The sequence below is a fragment of the Muntiacus reevesi genome, chromosome 12, assembly GCF_963930625.1.
Source record: "Muntiacus reevesi chromosome 12, mMunRee1.1, whole genome shotgun sequence".
In the NCBI taxonomy this organism is placed as follows: domain Eukaryota; kingdom Metazoa; phylum Chordata; class Mammalia; order Artiodactyla; family Cervidae; genus Muntiacus; species Muntiacus reevesi.
The window spans coordinates 51,556,785-51,571,087 of NC_089260.1; the positions used below are offsets into that span (position 1 = coordinate 51,556,785).

The 14,303-nt window shown below is 42.6% G+C and overlaps 1 protein-coding gene across 5 annotated transcripts in view; it reads left to right on the forward strand.

Moving 5' to 3' along the window:
• Nucleotides 1-2,325: 2,325 nt before the first annotated feature.
• Nucleotides 2,326-14,303, forward strand: part of ASPH (aspartate beta-hydroxylase) — a 175,400-nt gene continuing 163,422 nt past the window's right edge. The window contains exon 1 of one of the 5 annotated variants that reach the window (XM_065902647.1): nt 2,326-2,674. In XM_065902647.1, the coding sequence (XP_065758719.1) occupies nt 2,563-2,674 (112 nt within the window). In that variant the 5' untranslated portion in view covers nt 2,326-2,562. The remainder of the gene's footprint in view (nt 2,675-14,303) is intronic. The other 4 variants (XM_065902644.1, XM_065902648.1, XM_065902643.1 and 1 more) reach the window with 4 other exon arrangements.

Consider the following 14,303-nt stretch of genomic DNA (forward strand, 5'->3'; position numbering starts at 1 on the left):
CCTAAACTTCTCCACCTTAATGCTGATAAAAGGACTTCTGTAAAGAAATTCATGGGTCCAAGGTAAGCTTTGTGTTTTTTTAATACTCATAATAGGTAAGTATATACAGCTGTAAATATATAAACTGACATTATTTGTGTGTGTTTGTATGTGTTGTTGCTCAGTCATGTCCGATTCTTTGTAGCCCACCAGACTTCCCTGTCCATGGGATCTCCCAGGCAAGAATATTGGAGTGGGTTGCCGTTTCATTCCCTAGGGGATCTTCCCAACCCAGGGATCAAACCCACATCTCCTGTGTCTCCTGCACTGCAGGTGAATTTTTCACCTGCTGCACCATCGGGGAATGCCATGAATATTATTATGTTTTATTTTATAACAGTGAGCATATAAACATCATTGTAGCTGCTTCTTGCATTACATGGATGAAGTCAGGAAACCTCTAACTTCCCGTGATATCTGTTTACAAAGCCTCTATTTTGGTCTGGTACTGGCTAAGATATCCAGCTATGTATCTTATCAGTGGTACCAGGTTTGGTTGCTGGAAATACAGGAAAATGGTTTCACTGTATTCTGAAATATAGTGATGGTTTCTGCAAAACATCATTCCATGACATCATGGAGTCTGTTATCAGAGAAACTTGATTTCCTCAAAGAGGTGTACCTTGCTAAGTAACCACCATCAGGTTTTTTCAGACCCATCTTTGCAGTTGGGTCAAGGAGGTTTCCAGGAGACATCTGCTAAGAGAACAAGGAGCCAGTGAGACATTCTCTGCTCAAACCTGAACCTTGTCCTTGGAAGGAGAATTCTGACCATAGACTCTGGAGCCAGATGGAACCATATCGCATCCCTGCTCCATCACTTACTAGCTCTGTTACCTACTTAATTTAACCTCTCTGGGCCTGATTTACCTCACACCCAAGAAACAGACACCACCAGGATTCTTGTCAGAATTTAAGAGTTCAAGTATCTTGAGCATTGTCTGCTCAGCTCATTTCTCATTATACTTGTATATTAAGCTCTTTCACTTAGATTTGTCTCTTAGTCCAGCTCTGCACCCCCCTCCACCCAATGAAATAATGGTTAAGGGATTTGGATGAGAAAAAGGGTGGGTGAAGGCAGAAGAAGATGCCATGAGATAAAAACTGAACAAGCTGCTTCAGTACAAACCCTGTGAGCTCTGCTACCCTGCTCTATCTTGATAATTATCTAACATAATTTCACAGAAAGGAGAGAGAGGCCTTCTCATTATGCAGTGCGACCCTCCCGTGGGCTTCTGTGAATCCAGAAGAGGCGGGTGAGGCCAAGGATCTGCCAGTGCGGGGTGGCAGAACTGGAGAAGAGGAATAAAAGCAGGTGCCACTCTGCAACGGTGACTCTGGTTCCTCGGCCCTCTTAAAGCACGCCCAGGCGGTGCTCTGAAACATGGTCAAGAATTGGGGGAAAGTGTTAAGCAGTTACCAGAACTGTATCAAATCACTGAACAGGTCAGGCTTGTCTGTTGCCTTAGGCATTGTGTTGGCGACTGCGGCACAAAGATGATGATGACGATGTGCCTAATCTCAAGCTCCTATCTGGCTCATCCAGGGACCCAGATATTCTTAAGACCACGTGCGGTCAGAAGCAGCTGAAGGCCTAGACTACCTGCCCCTGCATGGGGGGACCCAGGGTGGGGATATCAAGGGAGAGGAATGAAGACGTTAGCGCTGCGGAGAGAGATTTCAGATAGAGGGGGCGGAGCAGAGCAAGGAAATGAACTTTTTGCTTTACATTTGCACCTCTTAACTAAGATCTTCTTAACGCTGATGGCACAAGCAGAGTGACGTCCTGCTTTCAAACCAACTACGTATGGCTTAAGCATTTAGTTAGTTCTAACATCACCATTTCAGAAATGTCGTAACATTAATACTGACAAATAGTTTTTTCGCAAGAAGGGACGTTGCCTCACTTAGCTCTCTGTGTGCATAGGGAAGTGGGACACGAACAAAATTCCCGGCGAAACGCCAAGAGAGGGTGAACTCTAGTCCAGACGCTGCACACGTGTCGCCCGCCCCGCCCCATCCCCATTGTACAGGGTCCGCCAAAGCTCGCGAGAGTCTCTTGCCTTCCACGTCTGCCACGTTCCAAAGGACCAGGACAGACTGGAAAGTCGAAAGCTGCTGGCTCTCACAGGCCGCAGCGTCGCGCCAGAGCAGTCCTAAGCCTGCAGCGGGGCGGGGAAAGGCGGCACAGTTACGCCCCCTCACAGAGACCCTTGTGACTGGCTGTATACCCCGTCGCTCAGTCTTCTGTGGGCGGGGAGGGGTGGGGCTCGCCTGACGGGGGCGTGGCCTCAGGGCGGGTGAGCGGCGCGCTCTCGCGCCGGGAGGGCAGTCACCAGCTCGGAGCACGCGAGGGCCGAGCGCGCGCCGGAGGCACGCGGGCGAAAAGTCCTCGGAGGCGCTGCGGGCGGTGCCGAGACACCCGTGCAGCTTCAGGAGCCGCAGCCCGCACCCGCTGCAGCGCCTGCGCCCCCCGCGGCCGGAGGGAGCCCCCCACCCTTGCCTGCTCCAGCCGTGCGCGCGATGGCCCCGCGCAAGAATGCCAAGGGCGGCGGCGGCAACAGCAGCAGCAGCAGCTCTGGTAGTCCGACCGGCTGCACCAGCGGCGGCAGCAGCAGCCCCGGGGCCCGGAGAGGTCAGAGGCGCTCCGGAGCCGGGGTCCGGGGTGGCCCCGAGGATGGGGCTCTGTGGGTGGGTGGGGGGCGTGGGCGCTGCGGGTCCACCTCCCCAGATGCCGCCGTGCGCCTCCTCCATCCTCCGTATGTGTCCTTCTCGGGCGGTGGGCGGAGGCCGTGCTCGGTGGGCCTGGCGGGTGGGCTGGAGGGGCCGGGCCGAGCTGGGAGCCCCTTCCCGGCCGATCCCTCACCTTGCAGTGCGCAGCCGAGATGGAGATTGTGTCGATCCACTCCTTCTTGGCTCGCCGTGGAATTGAAGATAGGCGTAAGAGAAACAGCTTACCTTGGCCGTGCATATTTTGGAGAGTTTGGAAATGAGCCAAAGTCAGAGAATAAGTTCTTGCCAAACCAGCAGCTTTTAAGTGCAGCTTAAAGGAGAATAAGGCTGCTGGGATGTGTGTGCGGGGCGGGGGAGAAGGGAGTGATTTGAATATTCTTGAAGATTATTTTAAATATTTTTGCCTTTATGTAGCTTTCTTATCGTGTATTGTAGTTGCCTTTAAATATCACAGAATACCATAAATACTGGGCAAGCTTCTCTCTTTTTTTCCCTTTGGCTTCTCTTTAAAAAAAAGATATTCACCTTTCTTCTCCTGTGCTTATCCCTCAAAGAGAGAGAGAGCAGATGTTTTAAATCTGTTTCATCTCATATTTCAGTGGTTCTCGTTTCTATTATACTTCCTTTGACTCATATTTAGGATATTAAAACTGCAATCCACATGTGTATTGAATCTGAGCTGTAAACTTTCCCTTTTAAAATGATTCTAGATTCTTTGTTTCCTGAGGTCTGCAAGGAATGTATTTACTTGTATTAAAACAGTAAATCAGAAGACTATAGTCATCCTTTAAAGAGCTGTATTTTAAATAGCACTTAGCACTATCTGAAATTATTTGTTTTCATGTGTATTGCCTTCCTGTCTCATTCATTCCCTCTGGTTGATTCCTTTTCCCAAATCTTTGAGTCTGGCCATTAATAGATGCTCAATAAAAAATTATTGGATGAGTGAATGAATTTAAATAGTTAAATTTAAATGATGAAAATAGTGCAGTTGAAATAATTGAATAAATTTACACTCTGAGAACTAATATTTTGTATTGTAGAGAAGAAAGGTACAGTTTGAATTCCATAGAAAACATAACAAGTCACCTTTGGCATAAGTAAACTTTATGTTCCTTTGTCACTTGACCTTAAATGCCAGTCAGTTGACTTAAACAGGCAGAAGGGTAGGTGAAGGAAGGGCTCTGGCTACACTTTCTAAAATATCTAAATGAGAAGAACTCATGCAACTTAAGCTCCAAGTAGAGAAAGCTGATGAACAACACTTTAATGTTGTTTTCAAAAGTTTTTGTAGCCATATACAAGCAAAGCACATCATCTTTCTTCCACTTTGCCTTTTGCAGTTCTGGGTAGAGAGGTTTGATTATGTCTGAAGCAGTTGTTTTATTAAATGCCCGGTTGTTGGTGAGAATTAGCATCCAAAGTGTGTATTGTATCCCATCCCCAGTGGTTCAAGATCCGAATCAGTTTTAACAGGTAGGTGATACATACAGGAAATGTTAGGATCAAAAGGAACACATTCCAACTTTGATATTCCAGCCTTCTAGAGCAAGTTCCATCCTATTTGAGGATCTACAGCCTTTTAAGCATTTTACACATTGATCCTGTAATGGTTGTGAAACAGACATAGTGTATAAAAGAGAATGTGGAAGTGAGAAAGATACCTGTATTACCAGAAAAATCTCCACGGAGAGTTGACATTGGAGTCTCGCTTGTTACATAACGAGCATTCTTCTTCCTCAGCTGTGTTTTTTTCAGTCGGTGATCAGTTCTGACTGTGTGCCACGTGGAAGGCACAGGAGATGAAAGGAGGTTTCTCTCTGTTGTAAGCAGTTGCGCTGCAGTGTGAATGTGTGATCCTATTTGTATTGCTTCCTTATAGCATAGGATACTGGAAAGATGGAGCCACTTCTGTTTGGTTGCTGTATCTATCTGTCATTGATGTGGACACACTGATGCCCACGTCAATACCTCGTGCTGGGGAGATCACAGAAACTGGAATCTTGGCTGCGGCCTTACCATGAGGCCTGGAAAGATTGTCTGACTCTTTAAGGGCTATATACTTCTTGGAAACCCAACTGATTATTGGATGATCCAAGACTAAAACCAGGTTTTCTCTTATTCATTTGACCATTGTGCTGGATTTTTGTTGTGCTGTGGCTAAGTTGTGTCTGACTCTTTGAGACCCCATGGACTGCAGCATGCCAGGCCTCGCTGCCCCTCACCATCTCCTGGATTTTAGGTTCTCTAATTTGTAAGATTTTATGGGAATCTTGGAGTCGAAATTGATTCTCTTTTCTTTCTAGCTCTCTATGGCATATTATACCTGTTTTTTAAAAGAAAAATATGCTTCCTATCGTATCACCAGTTAACTTTTCTTTTGACTAAAATTGTGTTTGAAACAGCATGTTTGAAAATCATAGTTTTAGAGGAAATACATGGGCTCAACTAATGTTTTTTTGAGTTGTTTTGCATTGAGATTCTGAAGGAGATGATGACACTAGTAAACATTAAGCATTATTATTTCTAACATTTGTGTGTGAAAGTAGAGTGGAAAAGCACCCAGTCCTTTGCAACATGCATTTTAGGGAAAATGTGATTATCTGGCCTTTTGTTGATCTTGGTGGTCATTTTTTCAAAAGTGGTGTTTTGAAATTGAAACTTGGAGGTTTTTATAAAAGTTAGATTTTTAAAGCAGGTGTCTGCTTTTTATTTAAGCCTTCAACTTAAATTGAGAATTGATAAAATGCTTAGCTTTTTGCAGAGCTCAAGTTTGCCTTTTCCAGTTTTATTCTTTAAAATATGAAAAAAGCATGAGTAAATTGAACATATTACCTCTGTGTGTGTGTGTGTTTGTGCTCAGTCATGTCTGACTCTTTGCGACCCTGTAGACTGTGGCCTGGCAGGTTCCTCTGTCCTTGGCATTTTCCAGGCAAGAATAGTGGAGTGGGTTGCCATTTCCTATTCCAGGGATCTTCCCGAACAAGGGATCAAACCCATGATTCCCCGAGCTTCCTGCATTGCAGGCGGATTATTTACCACTGCACCGCCGGGAAAGTTATCTTACCTTTAACTCACACATGAAAAACTGACTTGCTTGACCAACTGGGGCCAAGAGAAACCTCTTTCAGATTTATTGATTTGAAGATCTTTGATCAAGAGGGATCATGATGTGCTTTTAGACTTATTTTGTAGTCACCGACCCTGGTATATATAGTGTTTTTGTTTAGATTTTTCCTTTTGCAATGTCATGCAGTCTTTCCCTGTAGCTTCTAACTTGCTAGGGGATGTAAACATGTTTCCTTTGTCTAATAGTGTTGTGCCACCACGTCACACTTCACCAGTAGGTGTCACTGTAGAACACTTTTTCCTCTTTGAATTTTAAGTTTCGGCTGTAACATCTACTTGTTTTTTAAATTTAACAAGCCCCATACATACTCAGAACTATTGATGGACAACTACTTAAAAATGCTCAGCCAGTGCTATTGAATTCTGTCACAGTCCCTAACAGCAGTTTTTGAAATTTAGTAGTAATATTCAGTCCCTAGCAGTCTTATTTATTTAGGCTGATTGTATTTAGAATTAAATGCATTGATGAAGTAACTATCTGTAAAATTATACACTTGCAGATATTTGATTTAGATGAGTGTTAATCATTTAGAATCTTTTTCTTCCTTATTACTTTCAGTATACCTTAGACTGCTTAGTAATTAACAGACACTACACATTGCTGTTTGCCCTCTGACTCTATTGAATGAGGAGGCCTTGGTGAAATTCCTTTCCTTTAATCATTTTGTGCCAGTTACTTAATCCTTTGTGAGTCAGTCTAGAATGAAAAGATAGGAAGTCCATAATTCTTCCAACAGAGAAAGTGTGTGCTGTTTTGTGTTCAATTGAACAGCATTTTCAACTGGCCAGATTGTATGAAAAATGAGTGTTAGTCGCTCAGTTGTGTCCGACTCTGAGACCCCATGGTGGGTCTTCTCTGTCCCTGGAATTCTCCAGGCAAGAACACTGGAGTGGGTAGCTATTCCCTTATCCAGGGTATCTTCCCAACCCAGGGATTGAACCCGGGTCTCCTACATTGGCAGGCAGATTCTTTACTGTCTAAGCCACCAGGGCAGCCCAGATTGTGTGGAATCTAGTGCTAAAAAGTATTCGGAGGGAATTCTTGAATACATTTTGTTATTATTATTTTTAAACATAGTTACCTTTTTAAAAAAAGTCTTCATTGAATTTCTTACAGTATTGCTTCTTTCTTTTTTATTTTTATTTATTTATTTATTTTTCTTTCTTTCTTTCTTTTTTAATGTTTTAGTTTTTTGGCCACAAGGCATGTGGGATGTTATCTCCCTGACCAGGGATCAAACCTGCAACCCCTCTACTGGAAGGTGAAGTCTTAACCGCTGGACCACCAGGGAAATCCCTTGCACACAATTTTAAAAAGACCAAACTTTAACCTGGGTTCGGAAGTAAAAGGAGAGATCTATACTTTAGCTTTGCTTTAAAATCACGTGTCTCAGAGAGATTACTAGACAATGAGAGATTCTCATTTTCAGCTGACTGGCAACAAGGTAGCTTGGATTAAGAATCATGTGAGCTTTCCACTCTAGTTAGTATTGGAAATTTAACCTCTAAGTTCTTTGGTCCCAGTAGAATATCTACCTCCCACCCTTTTCCCCCCCCTCCAGAAAGACATTGTAGTTTGGGAAAATCCGATGACCTAGATTCATACCCATTTAAGAACTGTGTAACAGGTCACTCAAAATTTCTAATCCTGGTCTCAAATGGAAAGAATTATTCAGAGTTCTGACAGCCCTAAAATCAATTCTACATGGTTTTCTGTTGCTCAGATTTTTCATTGAAGTACCTGTAATGGTAAAGTGGAGTGGGTTGCTCCACTTTAGAGAATATATAAGGCTGTAGAACTAAGCAGGCTATTGCATGCTTGAAAAATTTTTTATGATTTAAGAAATGAGTTTTTGTGATACTGGGTAGCATCTGTTGGCGCCAAGTGGATGTCCTAGAAGTTATGTTCATAGTGGGCTCTGAGTACCCCTTGACACATTTCTGTCTGCTTCTGTGGTGCACGTCAGCCTTCAAGTTTCGGGTTTACCCGCTGATCCCTCCCGGGTCTGCACTGTTTTCGCTTACTAGAGCTCAGATATATTTCAGTCTTTTGATGTTACTCCAGCGTACTGCTTTAATATCCTGAAAATACACAAGTAGTTCGTGTCTGGTGGTATTTCTGCATCTCCTGCGTGGTTCGACTTCATTCTGTCCTAAGATAAACAGAACATTTTAAAATTAGCTTCCCTTATAATAAATTCTGTATGTACAGAGAACCCATCTACAGTTTACCCAGATTCCTGGGAAAGCCTCAGCCATCTGTTGGGAGAGGCGGGGGTGCTCAGGCTGCCTCCTGTGTTCCAGTATCCACTGCTCCAGCATCTATGCAGCTCTGAATATAAATCTCGGTGGACACGTGTCTGGTGTTTAGTCCTGCAGATCTGGCCGTTTCTGCTAGAGGACCAGAGGTTAGGATGTTCATTTCTTCCTTCTTTTATCTCTACATGCCACTGTAGAGGCCCTTGTTCTGAAGTCGGTTGCTTTAGCTGTTTCTTCTGCTAGGCTAGGAGCCAAGGTATATTTCCTCGGCATTATTGTTTTTTAATGAGAGTGCTTCAGGCATTTCGTCTGCATTTAACTTTTGCTTTTCAAGGGTGTGTCTTGGTTACCTTTGGCTGATGTGGATATCTTCTAAGGGCAGATCACTGAGTCTAATTTAGTTCTGATCAGATTGATGATGCCTGAGGACAAAATTGCTGTAGATAACCTATTAGAATCAAAGGAAATTTGTTTTAAAAAATAATTTTTAAAAATTTTGTGTTGGGGTTATAGTCATTTGGGGCTTCCCAGGTGGTGACAGTGGTTAAGAACCCACCTGGCAATGCAGGTAGATGGAAGAGATGAGGGTTTGATCCCTGGGTCAGGAAGATCCCCTGGAGGAGGGCATGGTGACCCACTCCAGTATTCTTGCCTGGAGAACCCCACAGACATTGGAACCTGGCGGGCCGTACTCCATAGAGTTGCATAGAGTTGGATTCAAGTGAAGTGACTTAACACGCTCGCATAGCTGATTAACAAACAGTATTGTGGTAGTTTTCAGGTGAACAGGCGAGGACTCAGCCATGCATACACAGGTTTCCATTCTCCCTCATGCTCCCCTCCCATCCCGGCTGCCACAGGACACCTAGCAGAGTTCTCTGTACACTAGGTCCTTGTTGGTTATCCATTTTAAATACAGCAGTGTGCACACGTCCATCCCGAACTCCCTAGCTATCCCTTCTCCCCATCCTTTCCCCTGGGAACCACAAGTTCCTTTAGACTCAGAGGAAATTTTGAGGCTCCTTGGTGAGTAAGTCTTTAGAAAAAATATTTACACAAGATCTTCTGAAGGCTTGGGCTGGTCTCTGGCCCCCTTGGAAATCCAGATGTCTTGCCTGGTCGATCTGGCTGTAGCGTAGCTGTCCTCATCTGCTGTGGATGCTCTTCATGCTCTAACGCGGATGAGGGCTGGGGGTGGTGGTGGGGGGGGTGTGTAGTTAGTGCAGAGTGGAAACGACTGTTGGCTGTGCTTGAAAAGATGCCAGCCTTTCTTTCCTGCATGTGTTCCGACAGATTTAACCCCCTGACTCATTCTGCATGGAAGGCAGCAAGCATCAGTCTTAATTTTGAGTGAGAAAATATGCCTGGAGAAAATAATTTCATTCTATCACCAGTACTATATAACTGTTATTTCTCATACCTTGTATGGGTTTGGCAGGCTTTGCTGTCATTACCTAGTGCAGACTCAGTGCTGTTTTGTTCTCTCCTATCTCTTACTTTGGTTCTTGTTTATTATATTGCTATTGTACAGTTTCTCACACTGTCTTTCACACTCTGTTTTTAATTCAATTTTCCTGAATTGGTCTACTGGAAAGTCTGTTTGGTCTAGGTTCACAGGTAAATTTTATTTAGAGGTTATTTTTTTTTCCCCTTACATGAAAATAAAAATCTGTGCTGTGTTTATTGAAAGAATACCTGCATTTAACTTTTCCATTTTTTGAGTCAAATCAATTTGAATAAGATGCTTGTCACTTACTGAATTTTATATTTACAAATTATTTCATTTTCATGCATTTTGCTTTTTGATGGAGAGCCATCTCTCTTTTAGAATGTAAATATTTATAAATAATGCAGTGACTTACCATGTAGCCACTGTACAGATGAGGAAGTAAAATGTTATCAAATTCTTGGTTTCTCCTCTCCTGTGTTACCCCTTTACAACCAATCTTATTAAACATATTGTGATAATCATTGTCATACATTTCTTTATAATATATATTATATAATATATAGCTTCCCTGGTGGCTCAGTCAGTAAAAAATCTGCCTGCAATGCAGGAGACCCAGGTTCAATCCCTGAGTCGGGAAGATCCGCTGGAGAAGGAAATGGCAACCCACTCCAGTATTCTTGCCTGGAGAATCCCATGGACAGAGGAGCCTGGTGGACTCCAGTCCATGGGATTGCAAAGAGTCAGGCACGACTGAGCAACTAACAAATAATATAGATAGTAATATATTATATAACAATGTTATGCTGCATATATGATATATATAATAGTCATATATAACTTAATATAATATTATGTTGCATATTGTGTACTATATATCCATTTGTATAAAACATATTATTAAATTCTATATATATGAAAATTGCTTAGGAAGTATATCTATATCCCTATGTGTATAAATGTTATATGTATGTATATATACATACTTATACATTTGTTTGTTGTTGCTATTGTTTAGTTGCTAAGTCGTTTCCAGCTGTTTTGGAACCCCTTGGACTGTGGCCCATCAGGCTTCTCTGTCCATGGGCTTTCCCAGGCAAGAATAAGGGAGCAGGTTGCAATTTGCCCCCCCAGGGGATCTTCCCAGCCCAGGGATCGCCTGCGTTGCAGGCGGATTCTTTTACCACTAAGCCACCAGGGAAGCCCATACATTTGTTTAGCACATGTCAGAAGTTTTATGAATAGGCTTATATTCGGCAACTACTCTACACTATTTGCTTAAGATTCTACCAAACTGGCTTTTTGTTTTCGTATATATAGTGCTTCACTATATGAAAGTGCTTTTTCTTTAGCCATCCTGGAGTCCAGGACCACTTTGCTTTCATTTTTTTCTCTCAAACACTGCTGCCCTGAACACTCTTGGAGCTGTCTGTTCCCTTGTATACATGTCTAAGCCCTTTTCTAGAGCATAATTTAGGATTGGAATTGTTGGGTCGTAGCAAATACACATATTAAACTTTACTAAAGTATTACCTTTTTTGTCCCCAACCTCAAAGTGGTTGTGTCACTTTACACTCCCACCCACCGTGAAAACAGCTACCTGTATGCAGCAACCACATTACCAATGCTCGGTAACCTTTAATATTGCAAGGGTAGTAAGTTTAGTGGGTGTGAAGTCATATTTTTGCTTTAAACTTGCATTTTCCTCATCAGCAATGAGGTTACTAGTGAGAATAGCTATTTGAGTTTCCTTTTCTGTGAATTTTTTTAATATACATATATATATAACCTATTTGTCTAGGTTTTTAAATTTTATATAATTAAAAATTTTGACTTGTAGAATTTCTTTATCTTGAACCTTTTGATTGTGTGATAAAGGGCTTCTCCCAGTCTGTGATTATTCACGTTGTCATTTTCTGTAGCATAATTTGTTGAATAGAATTTTTAGATTTTTGATATATTGATAATAGCATTTTTCTACTTTCTTCTTTTTGGTTTGTGCTTTATTTAAGAGATCTTTTCTAAAGAGATCATAAAACATTTTCTTTTTTTCTAGAAAGTACTAAATGTTGCGTTTTACATTTAGATGTCTAAACTATGGGGTATGGTTTTTATTGTATATATTGTTGGGTAGGGATCTGATATTTTTAAAGAATGAATAATGAAAATGTCCTGCACCATTAGTTGAAGTGTCTTCTTTCTACACTAGTCTGCTCTATCACCTATTGTGTGTGGATACCTGTGACTGTGTTTTGTTCCTGGTATGTGGAATTAGGCAGGTCCTTCTATCCTGTCTTTTTCATCATTGTCCTCACTGTTTTGGGACCTTGCTTTGCCTGTGTGTTTTTAGAATCTGCACATCAAGTTAAGTTTCATGAAGAATATGTCAGGATTTTGACTGGGATTGTATTGAATTCGTAGAACAGTTTGGGACAAATATGTGTGTGTGTTCAGCCACTAAGTTATGTCTGACTCTTTGCAACCCCATGGACTGCAGCATGCCAGGCTTCCCTGTCTTTCGCTATCTCTTGGAGTTTGCACAAATTGGGACAAGAACACATGTATAATAATGAGTATTTCTGTACATAAACATGATGCAACTTCCTAGGTATTTGTCTTACAATGAGTTTTTATAATTTTGTCCCAACGTGAGGTGCCTCTTTTATCACGTTTAGCCTAAGTGCTTTGCTGCTGCTGTTGTTCAGTTGCTCAGTCGTGTCTGACTCTTTGTGACTTCATGGACTGTAGCCCACCAGGCTCCTCTGCTTATGGGATTTTCCAGGCAAGCAAACTGGAGTGGGTTGCCATGTCCTTCTCCAGGGGATCTTCCTGACCCAGGGGTCAAACCCATGTCTCCTGCATTGCAGGTGATCTCTTGCATCAAGGCATGTTATATACTTCTGAGTATAAGTGGGGGAGCCCTTAGGTGACTCGTACCTGGTCCTATTTCATCCTTCAGGCATTGTCATCTTCATAAAGTGCAGGTCCGATCATGTCGCTTATTTGAAAACCTTGCCTAGTTTCCCCAGTCCTCAAGGTGTAGTTTAGACTCCTTAGCGCCATCTAGGAGGCGCCTCATGATCTTGCCCCTCTTACTCTCTCTAGCCAATCTTAAACTGCTCTCTTTATAGTTATGTTAATTCACCCACGTCTAGTCACTCTCTGAGGTCTCTGCACTTGCGCTTGCTGTTTCTTCTGTGACAGCCCGCACTTACTCTTTCCCTGTGTGGCTCCTGTGTGTCTGTCAAGATGCAGCTACCCCATCAGTTCTACTTTCCCCTTCTTCATCTTCCCAGTGGGTTTAGCATCCCTCCTCTCCCACACCCCCAGTGTGAGTCTCTATAGCGCCCTCTGCAGGTACCGTTTTAGCATCCTCATTGATCCACAGGTTCCTCTGGCAGATGAGAAGTGTGACAACACAGTATTAGACTGCCCTGGACCCAAGGACTAGCTCTGCCACTCATTTTTGACCTTTTAGTGAGTCGACAAACCTCTCTCAGCATCTTGAAATATTTCTTCATCTCTCAAATGGAGATAATACTCACACTTAGGCAAAGTGATGCATAGTAAGCATTTCTTAACGACTACAGTTGTTGTATGTGGTGATGGTGATACCCCCTTGAACAGAACAGATGTTTAATTTTGTACTGTGATCATCTATTGTCTTTCATTCTTGCTTGGTAATAAAGGCAAGAACTTTAGGAACAGACACCAGACGCAGACCCCTGTGAACAGTTAGGAATTGATTTCATTAAAAGAGATTTGATGCGCTCACACCAGACGTGATAGGATCAGTGGTTCAGGAATCCTCAGGGTACGTGACTTCTCCTTGTCAGTGTCTGTCATCCTGACGTTGGCTCCTCTGGAATTCAGGATGGCAGCCAGCAGCCTTGGGGTTTCTTGCTTCCCTGTTCACACTCAGCAGAAGAAGGGGGCTTTTTCTCTTTTGCATAGAACAGGGCTCCTTGGCTCCACACTGCCTGTCTCACCACCGCTGGCTGGGAATGGGTTAACAGGATTGTCCTGATCAGAGGTCAGCATGGTGGTCACATGATCTCCCTGGAAACAGTCATCATTTTCTTTTTTTTCTGATTTTTTAAACTGGAGGATAACTACTTTATAGTGTCGTGTTGGTTTCTGCCGTACAACAGTGTGAGTCAGTCGCTATCATTTTTTTTATGTTATTACATTTTTCTCTTGATTTCTTTTCAACTGATTTAAAAAGTCAAAACCATTCTTAGGCCCTCGTTCATACAAAAACGGGAGGTGGTTTGAAACTCACTCACCCTGGTCAAGAGTACTTTCTGGGGCTGGGAGAATTACCCCTAGGATTTGATGTAGGTAAACGCCTCGTTCCATTTTCTTTATATCTCTGGTGCTTAAATGATGGTCTGTGCCTAGTAGGCACTCAGTAAATATTGGTGTGAACAAATTTACAGGGAGAAGTCTTGCTTCTCTCTCACAGATCAAAAGGGCGCTGATGGTGTAAGCTCTGTTTTTTGTCTCTTCCACACTGTCTTGAATGTAAAAGGTGCTCCAGGACTATGTGTTACATGTGTAGATTTTTTTTTTTAACGTTTATGCTATGGGCCGTAAGACAGATTGCAAAATCCTCTTGATGTTTATAAGTGTTGGAGTTAAAGAAATAAAAATTTGTAAGATGTGGAGAACTGTTTAAAATGAGCAAGTCCTTTCT